At 43.9% G+C, this 12,092-nt stretch overlaps 1 protein-coding gene across 7 annotated transcripts in view; it reads right to left on the bottom strand.

The window, feature by feature from the left end:
- Positions 1-3,685: 3,685 nt before the first annotated feature.
- The window catches only part of LOC147429750 (alcohol dehydrogenase class-P-like), a 42,086-nt gene continuing 33,679 nt past the window's right edge, over positions 3,686-12,092 (bottom strand). For 5 of the 7 annotated variants that reach the window (XM_086495984.1, XM_086495985.1, XM_086495991.1 and 2 more), the window contains 2 exons: positions 4,635-4,726; positions 3,686-4,421 (listed from right to left, as the gene is read on the bottom strand). In XM_086495984.1, the coding sequence (XP_086352110.1) occupies positions 4,208-4,421; positions 4,635-4,726 (306 nt within the window). In that variant the 3' untranslated portion in view covers positions 3,686-4,207. Of the gene's footprint in view, positions 4,422-4,535; positions 4,727-12,092 lie in introns of all 7 variants that reach the window. The other 2 variants (XM_086495986.1, XM_086495988.1) reach the window with 1 other exon arrangement.

Genomic DNA, 12,092 nt, shown 5'->3' with positions numbered 1-12,092 from the left:
AGGGCCTCTCTCCAGTTGATCACAAAAGCGTGCATCTTGAAGGCATGTGGTTGTACGCAAGATGCGGATATGGGCTTAAAAATTCACTACAATATTGTTAATCATGGGTGGGGTTGTTGCAAAAATTTGTCGTGCTTGGCATTGACTTGCTCGATATGTATGCCAAATGTGGTGCAGGATGTCGTCCTTTGGAACGCACTGATTGCACAATATGCCCGATAAGGGCCGAGCCGGGAAGCTCTGGGTTGTTTTCAGCAGGTGCTTGAGTAGCTTATTACTTGGAACGACGTTAACTGACTGTGGGACACACACAACAGAAGCATGGACAGAAAGCTCTAGACTGAACGCAAGATGTTGATATGGGCTTAAAAATTCACTTTGATATTGTTATCAAGGGCTGCAACAAAAACTTGACGTGCTTGGTCATGCCTTGCTTAGTACGTATGCTGAATGTGGTGCACTTCAGAAAGCACAAAACGTGCTTTAAGGAGCTTCCTATCCCGAATGTTGTCTCTTGGAGTGCATTGATTGCAAGATACGTGCAACAGGAGCAAGGCCAGAAAGCTCTCAATTGTTTTCAGTAGATGCAAAGCGAGGGCCTCTCTCTAGATGCAATCATATCCGCGTGCATCTTGCAGGCATGTGGATGTACAAAAGATGTCGATATGGGCTTAAAAATTCACTCTGATATTGTTAGTCAGAGACTGTTACAAAAAACTGTCGTGCTTAGCAATGCCTTGATCGATATATATGCCAAATGTGGTGCTCTTGTGCGGGATGTCATCTTTCGGAACACATTAATTGCAGGATATGCCTATGGGCCAGGAGCTTTGTGCTATTTTCAACAAGTGCAAAGCAAGGGTTTTTCTCCACATGTGCATCTTGAAGGCATGTGGCTCTACGCAAGATGCTCTTGAAAAGAGATGTCATGCTTAGCATTGCCTTGGTCAATATGTATGCCAGAAGTGATGCACTTCAAAAAGCACAAAAAGTGCTCGAGTCCTCATCATGGTCTTTATGCATTTGAACTAGAAGCAAGTGCTCAAAAGAAGGACTTGTACCAAGTCAACAATGAACAATGTTGCTTCACATCATAAAGTCACATATTTAGGAGCATACTAGTGAGCGTGTATGTTGGTCGATATCTATACCAATTGTGCTGCCAACAAATATCCATAGAGAGGAGAATATTCCACTAACAACTCCGAGGAAGAAGCAACACTCGCAACACAAATCAAGCGTAGACATGAAGAGGATGATGAGGAGTCTCTTCAAATGCATTCACACATGCTTGCACCTTGAAGGCTCTTCAAGGTGCAAGCATGTGAACGAATTGGATGCAAATTGAGGTTTCTTAAAGTCACTTGGAGTGCCCTTATAAGAGGGTATGTCAACAAGGGCAAGCCGAGGAAGTGCTATTGAAGTCTCTTGGAGTGCTCTTATAAGAGGGTATGTAAACAAGGGAAGGCCGAGGAAGCTATAAACTGTTTTTGTTGGGATGCAACAGAAGGGCAACTCCCCTATTGCAATCTTCTTTCTCGATGTGCTCATTGCATGAATTGCTGCTCAAAGGCTCTTGCCTCATGTATGCCAAATGTGGTTCCCTTTTACAAAGCACAAAAAGATACTACAACATGTGTTAGTGACTGAATCTTATGCAACTACTAGCATGTCAGAGACAACACAAAAATTTGAATGCATGAGAATTAAGAATAGTTGTTGGACTGATGCAAGTGGAAGGCTCAATGATTTGTTAATGAAGCTATCAAGTATTTGTAAGGAAAACGTATCTAGCTGTAAGATATTAGATGTGCCCACCTCACTCATATCTCTCCCCTCCCACTGCAAAAGAGTCTCTCGGCTCTTCCATACCAAAGCTTTGGTGATGCAACTTCAGCCTTCGTCTTGCCCATCTCGCCTCTAGTATGCACTTACCGTGCTCAAAACCACTAGGCTACCCCACTGTAAAAGATTTTGATAGCATCAAAAATAAAACTTATCGATTTTTTTTTTCAATTGGGAAGTGTTGAAATGGCATACACAAATTTTCAATACTTTGCTTAATCTCCATTCGATGCAATCGCAATCAACAAAGCACTCTAGTTTGAGAATTTTTTTTTCTTGCTTTATATTCTAGTCATTACTACCGAGAGCAATGCTCTGACGTTTCCACAACCCATGAACAAAGTGAGCATTCACAACTTATTCAACAAGACACAACACGGTGCACAACATTCACAATTCTGCACAACATTCAAAATTGTGTTGTGCACACCTCCACATCTTTGAATTACGTTGTAAACTCCGCAATTGCTCCATAAATTGTGGGGGGGGGAAATTCGGTACAAAAGCCCTTGAATAACCATTTCTTGATGAACCAAAGGACCTTTCATGAGGAGCACATAGCAACATAGCCCTTTTCAAAAGAGTGCACATGTACATTTGGGTCATCCTTGGACTTCTCATAAAACATGCATCGGAAAGTCCCCAAAGAGTTGGTCTAACGATGAGGCTTTGGCCTCTCAACCTATGGGTCGTGGGTTCAAATCCCCCGTTGGGTGACACTCTAGAGGGACACCTTGTGCTCACCTAGAGTTCACGTTGCTAGGGCTGGACACTCGAGTGTAACCTCCTCCTAGGTGGGTCACCCGAGTAGGAGGTTCCTAGCTGGTTGCTATGAGTTCTCTCCGCGGTTCCCAGTATGTGGTGCATCAAGTATTTGGCCATGGTGATGCTTACGCGTGGTTCTTACCCGATGGTACGCGGCCCTTGCCTGACCATGTAACATGGCTAATATTTGGAAGGGATAAGCATCTCCCCCTATGGGCCCTCTGGTGTGTCTAACATCACATGCACTGGAAACTTGGTTGCGGAGAGGGTGGGACTAAAAAATATTGTAGAAATAATAGAATCCTTGCCATTTACTACATACTCATCCCAGAGGCATGGGGCAGAACATCCATCCGCACCTTGCAATCATGTCCTTCAACAAAGGTCATAGTTCTTCATGAACAATCTCCAACATTGCTCTCTCGTGCAACACTTGTAACCGTAATTACAGTACATGGCGAGTAGGGTGCAAGGTCGCAGATGTGCATTCAACAAAGACTAATTGACAACTCTACACAATCATCATGGACCACCCAACTTCCTCCTTCAGCGTGAGAACATGACAGTCCATACCCACACACACGACTATCCTATGAACATTGAAAAGAACACACAGAGAATAGAGAATAGTGAAACCACAAGACTATACCAAATGAATAGAATCTACTATATTCATCATTCATCGTCATCACAACAAAAACATTCAAGGTGCACACACGAGTTCTTAGCAAACTTGAAAACAGTTACACCCACGAGTCTGAACCCTTGGCATCTATCCAATACATAACTCCGATCACGGTATAACACACTAGAGGCCCATTCTACATATTGGTATAACACACTAGAGGCCCATTCTACATATTGCACAACTTTCGCCAAATTCCCATTTTGCAATTGCCACGTTTGTCTGTCTTGCAAGTTTCTTGAGGATTAATGTTAGGACAATGCTTGGTGAGATGCTCATTTGCCTCTTTCATTGATCCTATTCTACAATTTTAACTTGGAAAGGACTGTGAGTAGCCATCACACACTATATAGCATTCATGAGTAGCCATCACACACTAAATAGCACATGTACCCTACCACCTCATTCAAGATTTCACCTTGGAAGGGGAAGGGAAAGCGTTCCCTTTTGCTTGTTACACTGTAGTCTACAGACACATGCGACTTACCATTATTCTTGGGTGTTACTACTAATGAAGATAGCCACTATGAATCTTCCACATGATAAATGAAACTTGCATCAAGTAGCTCTATTACCTCAATGATAGAAATTTCGTACACCAAATCCTTGTAGCCTATGCACCACGGGCTTCCTTCCTTCCTTGAAGCCGACATGGTACTCTTACCACTAAAATATCGCGAACCTTTTCATAGCCATCAATGAAGCCTTGATGTAGGCATCCAAGTTGATTGCGACTGAAAGAGGATCTCTACCTGTAAAGTTCAAGCTTGGAACTTGCTTCAACACAAAAGTGTGTGTGAGATCACAAAATAAAGCCTCTGTGCAAATTGCAATGACAAGGGGCCAAAACTGCAACGTGTGATATTGCCTTGCACAAACAATTACAATGCTCACACTAGCCTGACAGTAGAGCTATTCATTTAAGAAAGTGGGTATGAGTTCAAACCCAAGGTTTGGTCCCCAAAAGGTTGGACTCATTGATGACATTGGTTTGTAAGGAGTGATGATTAAGTCCATCCAACCAGCATGGGAAAAATATGAGTGAGAGAGAGAGAGAGAGAGAGAGAGAGAGAGAGAGAGAGAGAGAGCAGAACCAGAATTTGCAATGTTGTAGCATTCCCAAGACCTGGAAGATCACACAACGAGTCTCGAACTCAAATCCTCATATAAAGTGCATCACACAATTAAAACAGAACCATTTTTTAATCTGGAATTATGACTAGAATACCCTAATTCTCACCTTAAAATCAAGGTTCAATGAAATCATAACTGGAATTTTTCAACATCAGCCCAGGAATTTACAGTACAAACCGGAATATGTGAGCACTGCATCACACACCTCAGACTTTTCCCTTGAAGCAAAAACTCAAAGGCTTCATTGATTTGAGGGAAAGGAAGCGTATGGGTAATATATTGGTCAAGTTGTAACTCCTGAAAAGCCATAAAAATTTCCATTAGCAAACATGCCCCTGATTGATGCTTGCAAAATAAATCCTAACCGATTGCACTCGTATAAAGACCACGCATGCAGTGCTTACCAATGTTCCTATTCAATCAAGATATCAATTTCTCAAGAGTTGGCCTGCCAAGGCTTGTTCAGTGAGTTTATAAGACAACCAATCACAATGTCCTGTCTGATTGTTTCCAAACAAGAAGAAATACTTCATACCAATAGAAAACTCCTTTGAAGGAAAAAAAAAGCTTCTTAAAACTTCAATCTTCTTCCTAACATGCACAATGTTCTCGAAACATGAAATGCTACAACAAAAGAGTATCCGGTAGTCAAGTACTGCATATAAAAAAGGTTTCATTTTTGCTGGTCTCAGAATCCTATCTAGGAGAAACACACGTCAATAGCTTTAGGGACAAACACACCCAGAGACACCCTTTGCCTCTCAATTGTTCAGAAACAGGAGAGGCTTCTCCACTCTTGACCACATTCTGACACTCAAAGCCATCATCGAGGAGGGGAGTGCACATGGGAGACGGATTTACTGTAGCTTTGTGGATTTCCGAGAAGCATTTGACATGGTGCCCAGAGCCAGATTGATGCGCATACTCAAGAGATGGGAGTGCCCAATGAGTTAATTTGGGGGATCATGGCTCTATACAAATCAGTGGTGGGACATGTACGCACTCCAAAGGGGATATCTAATTTGGTGCACTCCACTATTGGAGTGAAACAAGGCTGTCCACTCTCCCCTACTCTATTTGGTATGTATGTAGATGAGGTTTCTGATTATATTGACGGAGAGGGTGACAGAGGTGCCCAGTTGGCAAGCACATGGATTCCATTGTTGCTATATGCTGATGCTATTGTGTTGATATTGGACTCACCGAAGGGTATGCTTGGGGACCCTCTCTAGGTCAGGATGGGTGGAGAGGTATGGAGAGGCCCTTGGTATCTATGATCTCTCGGCTGATTACCCAAGGCCTCCGTACCACATAAAATCATTAGACCGGAGTTAGCATGCCCCCCAGAACCCCCCATGGAGATAGAGGTGCTTACCGGATCAATCTCCTTTATGCACAGCATATGGGATACTACCAGAGATAGATATGCCCGATTGGCACTATCCTCCAAACAGTTAGCTTTACAAGGGGACACATCATGCTTGTCATCATGGTTCCATATACATGGCTTCAACATGGACGACTTACCCCCCTTCCAGTACTCCCTTGATGCACCATCGTTGTCTCTTACACGGAGGGAGATAGCTAGACTCATTCGCCAGGACCTGACCCAGTTGGACACCATGAGGACATGGATAGAACCGACACGAGAGTTGGGTACGAAGATGGCTTTCTATAAAGAGCATCTCCTCCAACTCACATGGGATGGGTTTGTGATTCGACCCAGCTATATGGATACACATCTTTCTCATGGGTTACGGTGTGCCATTGGTCACATACAGACATCTTCCCACCAGTCAAGCTTGAGACTGGTAGATTCAGAGGGATACCAGCAGCCAGCAAGATATGACGCCTATGCCATGCAAAGCCAAAGACGGAGATGCATTATATATGTCAGTGCACATTGTACTATGAGATACAGGGTCCCTTCCACTGTCTATTCAGAGACGGCTTCGGACCCCTCTCTAGAGTCATGAGCTATCAAGACCAGAGATGCCTTGAATTGTATCTACTTGAGTCACACAGACACAAAGACAACTTACTGAGGAGATCTAAAGAGAGACAATTCCAGAGACAGGTTACCGATTTCTTCACACCAGCCACTAAAGTGACAGAGGAGCAGCCACCGCTGCAAAGCTCAGCTCATACTCACACTCGTGATACTCTCATTGATCGAGCATTGGAGCTAGGAAGATCGAGACGCACGCGATTAAGGAGAGGACTGCATCAATGGAGACTGCAGTTGAGGATTCGAGCCATACTATCTCCACATCCAAAGTACAGATGAGGATAGATTCATGACCCATTATATCACCCCCTTGTACTAGGCACCCATTGTATCAGTGATCAAACATCCCACACAGTACCAGCTAGTAGCACTCCTAGTTTCATTTTTAGCATCTCTTTTTTTTTTGTACCTAGACATGGTATCCGATTCCCGATCAGTTTGGTCTCATAGGTCATTCCTTTTGAAGAAGTTAATATATCATTTCATCTCTCTCTCTCTCTCTCTCTCTCTCTCTCTCTCTCTCTCAATCCAGGATGTGTGCCAAATAGAGCCAGAGACAGAGCTACATTACATATGTCACTGCCCAGTATACTATGAGATATGAGGCCGCTTTCGCTGTCTATTCAGAGAGGGTTTTGGCCACTTTCTAGAGTCATGAGATACCAGGATCAGAGATGCTTCAGATTATACTTACTGGAGATTCGCAAACACAGAGAGGATCTCTTGAAGAGGGGCACAATGAGAGAGATCCAACGACAGCGGAAGATTACAGATTTCTTTCGGTCACAGACAAAGGAGTTCGAGCAGCCCCACAACATAACAACACCAGAGGCATACTGCTTGATCGGGCGATAGAGTTGGGGCAGTCCTGTCGCCCACAGATGAGGGGGCCCTCTCGACATGGACGCAAATTGCGACAAAAGATCCATACCATATTGGCGCGACATAGGAGCTGTCCCAGATACTGATGTATATGTATATGACGCCTTGACTGTAAGAGAGCTCCATTGTATCAGCTCACCCTTTGTATTCCCTTTGTATCAGCTTTCACCCCACCCCTACCCACTATTTTCTTTTCAGTTCTTTGTACTTTTTGTACCCAGACCTGGTATTAGATTCACCACATGTAACCTTTTGGTCTGATAGGTCATTTTGGCCTTTTGAAGACATTAATATTACATTTCATTTCATTTCTCAACAAGTCTTGAGTTCAACTCTCCTCAGGATAGATCTTTAAGATCTCTTGGGATAGTTTCCTATGACGTAAAAGTACTCTTCTTCTCGGGTGTGTGCGTGTGTGTGCACAAATAAAAAGAGAAAAATGGTATAACCTTTTTTATCACCCAAGTGTGGTAGGTTGGTTATGCCATTTCCCTCTTGAATAACAAGTATTGAGTTCAGCTCTCCTCGTAGGATAGATCTCTAAGGTCTCTTGGGATAGTTTCCTATGACATTAAAATACTCTTCTTGTGTGTGTGTGTGTGTGTGTGTGTGTGTGTGTGTGTGTGTGTTGCCACTGATGCATTGGCCTCGCTGATGTCTTGATTCTCTTATGTCGAACATTATGTCCCATTTGTGGCGGACTCATGCTCTGAAAAAAGGATTACGCTTGATGTCGATGGAGAAGCTTTGCACTCCTAAGCGTCTCGGTGGACTTATATCTTGGATTTGCGCAGGCATGTGCTTGCGAGGAAAGCTATGTTGTTGCCTACTCTTGTGCAACAAAGTCAGCCTTTGACTTTGATGTTTGCATGTTAGGTGCAGCGGAATGAATGTTGTATTTTCTCAAGATTAGTGACCTTTATTGCTCAAGGTTCCTTTTAGTTCTTTAGGGAAAGAGAGAGCTTTCCGTCTGTAGAGTGCTGTGGTCACGAACAAAGTGAGTGGATATCGTGCGTGCAAGTGAATGAGACTGAGAGAAGGAGAGAGAAGAGATACGACACCGAGAGGTTTGTAAAACCCTCCTCCGAAGGCCCCACTCTCGTGGGCGAGAGTGGTCTACTTTGATTGCACAAAGGTGTACAATGCGCATGCAATGGACTATGCAACTTGGTCTATGCCGATGACGACGATGACGACGATGGCTGAAATCTGAGATCTTCTAATCGCTGAATTTCGGAACTGTTTCGATGGCTGAAAATGACTGTTTTGGCTGCGTTTTCTTGGCTGGAAAATGAGGTTTCTTAGGGCTGAAAACTGATGGTCTTTACGGGCTGAATCTGCTACACTTTAGGTGAATAATGCCGGTCTTAATTTTCTGTTGAAATCCAAAAACGCCAGGGGCTGAAATTGGTCCATCTGTCACCGGGGTTCTGCAAATGCAAAAACGCTAGGCTGATCTGCTGTGTTGTGATGACGCCGGGGCTGATCTGCTGTGCACAAATCGCCAAGGCTGATCTGATGCAAAAACGCTAGGTCTTCTGTGGAGAAAACGCCAGAGTAGTCGCGGGGGTTGGTCTTGCTGAGAAGTTGCATGTTGAGCAAGGTGCTCCTACTGCCTCTTCTACCAGAAAGTGTGAACTTTGGTTTGCTTATATATTAACTTAGCAAAATTGCCCTACCTACTTTTGTTGGAAAGTCACTTAAAAATAATAAGTGAAAATAACCAAAAATAGGAAAATAGGCTAAATGCACTGGAAAATTCCCCTAACTGATGCGAATGGATTCTGATGGAAATTCCGATGATCATGCTGTGTGCAACCGGAGGATATGCATCTATGCTAAGTGAGTGGGCATGCACGGTCTACGAATAGACTCACAAAAGTGTCAGATCACTGCTAATCTAACTTGATCGAACTAACTGAACCCTGCTGTGGTGCAGCTTGTCCACGGACACATAGGGTTGGGATGTGGCACGTGACATCCCCTCCTTTTCAAAGTGAGGTACTAGTACCGAACTGTATGGCGTCGAGGGAGATCGCCAAAAGCATCCGGAATCCTGGAAGGGACTCTTCGTCGGCCCACTCTGTTGTGTGGGTCGTGCGGTACTTGAACTTCATAAAGGTCTGCAACGCTTGCTTCTTTGGGCCGCGTCGAAAGCGACTCAAAGTCTTCTGAATCTCCTTCCTTGATTCAACTTCGTCTAGAGATCTGCTTCTTTCGTCTTCAAGAATCTTCATGGCTGAAAATTCCTGAAAGCATCTCCAACACAAAACCATGAACATACCCATTCCATGTATAGTGAAGGAAAAAAATCTTGTCTTCGCTAAAGACTGTGTATGCAATGTAGATGAACATAGAGACGGAGTGACAACCCGTTCATCAAACACATGCAAACAATGAGATCGAATCTTTTCTGTTTGATCAAAATCAACCAGCTGTGGCAAATCACAATGGAAATGCCCATGCTTGGTGCTCATACTATCATGTGCTCGTTTAGAAACTGTGTCATGCCAAGGAAGAGACATGGAAAGTGATTTCCTGACATACAAACTTTTCAACTTTTCCTGAACAATCCGCATACATGCGTGCTCATCCATGAGAGAAACGTGCTCAACATACAATATGTCATGCCTAGGAAAAGGGATCACATAACGATGCTGACTAAAATACAGGAAACCTTCACGAATGAAACATTCGAACAATGCGTGCGTATCAATCATGCGAACACATAATACTTCCTGTGATGGTTCTTTGGACCAAGGCTCGAGAGCCAAGATTGCTTCTTTTTGAATGATCGAATCGTCTTGTGGGGTATCTGTGGACCTTGACTCGAAAGCCAAGATCGAGTCTTGGTGATTGATCGAATCTACAACGAGGTTAGCTTCGCTAGAAAAAGCATCAACTAACACATCATCCTTGTGAACAATCAAATCTTCTTCATGCAACTCATCATGCTTGTGAGAAATCACATCTCGATCATGCAAATCATCATGCTCATCATTCGCATCCAAATCATCATGCTTAGCAATATCATTCAAATCATCATGCTTATCTTTGTCATCCAAATCATCATGCTTGTCATTCAAATCATCATCATGCTTCACACAATCATGCAAATCCTGTGTATTATGCTTTGGAGAAGAAGAGACTGAGAGAGTTTCCTTCCCCCAAATCTCTTGCATCTGTGCCTAAACTTGAGAATAGAGTCGCCAAAACTCTTTGTTTTGTCGGTCGCTTTGTTCTTGTATTGCTTTTCTTTCTGCTTCTCTTTCTGCTTTGTCTTTTGCGTGCCTGCGATCTATTTCTGCTTTTCTTTCTGCGTGTCTGCGTTCCATTTTTGCTTTTCTTTCTTTGCATTCACGATCAAATTCTGTCATTCTTTCTGCATTTCTTGCTTCGCGTTCTAACTTCCTTTTCGTAAACATCTGGTTCAAAGCCTCCATAGGAGTTAGTGCAATCCTTGACATAGATGGGGAAGGGGGAGGGTCGGAAAAACCTCCTGGTGGGGAAAATTCTTCTTCGCCTCTCTCATGCTCATCCCCTCCAAGCGAAGTATCCATTCCGCTTCGAGTGATGACCATTCTGAAGTCGTGGGTTCTTGTGGGTTCTTGGGGTCTTGGGTTCTTAAGTCCACGAGGAACTTGGGTTCTTGGGGGTCTTGGGTTCTTAAGTTCATGAGGAACTTGGGTTCTTGAGGTCCTTGATTTGTGAGAATCTAGGGTTCTTGAGGTGTTCTTTCGTTTGCAAATCGTGTTGGAGAAGGATCTTCTCTTCACCCGAGTTCTACCCTTTTCTGCGGGCGCACCCCTTGGCGGCCTTGCGCTCACACCAAGGTTGCTTTTTCCCACCTCACGTCGATTGGCCGGCCGCTAAGTGCACGGTCCGCTCTCAATGAATGAAAAGAGACACAAGGGGAGGCTGGACAAGCCCTTCTTTCTTGGGATTCCTGTCACTCTTCAACAAAACACGATTAGGAATCGCCACGCCCAAGTAAACTTGGGTTCATGCAATCGCAACAAGCAAAAAAAATTCTTGTGGTTCTTGTGGTTCTTTCCTTGAGTAATGCAGAACACTTCCAAAGCTCTGATACCAATGTTAGGTGCAGCGGAATGAATGTTGTATTTTCTCAAGATCAGTGATCTTTATTGCTCAAGGTTCCTTTTAGTTCTTTAGGGAAAGAGAGAGCTTTCCGTCTGTAGAGTGTTGTGGTCACGAACAAAGTGGATATCGTGCGTGCAAGTGAATGAGACTGAGAGAAGGAGAGAGAAGAGATACGACACCGAGAGGTTTGTAAAACCCTCCTCCAAAGGCCCCACTCTCGTCGGCGAGAGTGGTCTACTTTGATTGCACAAAGGTGTACAATGCGTATGCAATGGACTATGCAACTTGGTCTATGCCGATGACGACGACAATGACGACGATGACGACGATGGCTGAAATCTGAGATCTTCTAATCGCTGAATTTCGGAACTGTTTCGGTGGCTGAAAATGACTGTTTTGGCTGCGTTTTCTTGGCTGGAAAATGAGGTTTCTTAGGGCTGAAAACTGATGGTCTTTACGGGCTGAATCTGCTACACTTTAGGTGAATAATGCCGGTCTTAATTTTCTGTTGAAATCCAAAAACGCCAGGGGCTGAAATTGGTCCTCCCGTCGCCGGGGTTCTGCAAATGCAAAAACGCTAGGCTGATCTGCTGTGTCGTGATGACGCCAGGGCTGATCTGCTGTGTCGTGATGACGCCAGGGCTGATCTGATGCAAAAACGCTAGGTCTTCT

The sequence above is a fragment of the Adiantum capillus-veneris genome, chromosome 22 (genome assembly GCF_014529385.1).
Source record: "Adiantum capillus-veneris isolate H3 chromosome 22, ASM1452938v2, whole genome shotgun sequence".
Lineage (NCBI taxonomy): Eukaryota > Viridiplantae > Streptophyta > Polypodiopsida > Polypodiales > Pteridaceae > Adiantum > Adiantum capillus-veneris.
The sequence above is the reverse complement of the archived record's forward strand: the minus strand, read 5'-3'. Positions and strand labels throughout refer to the sequence as shown.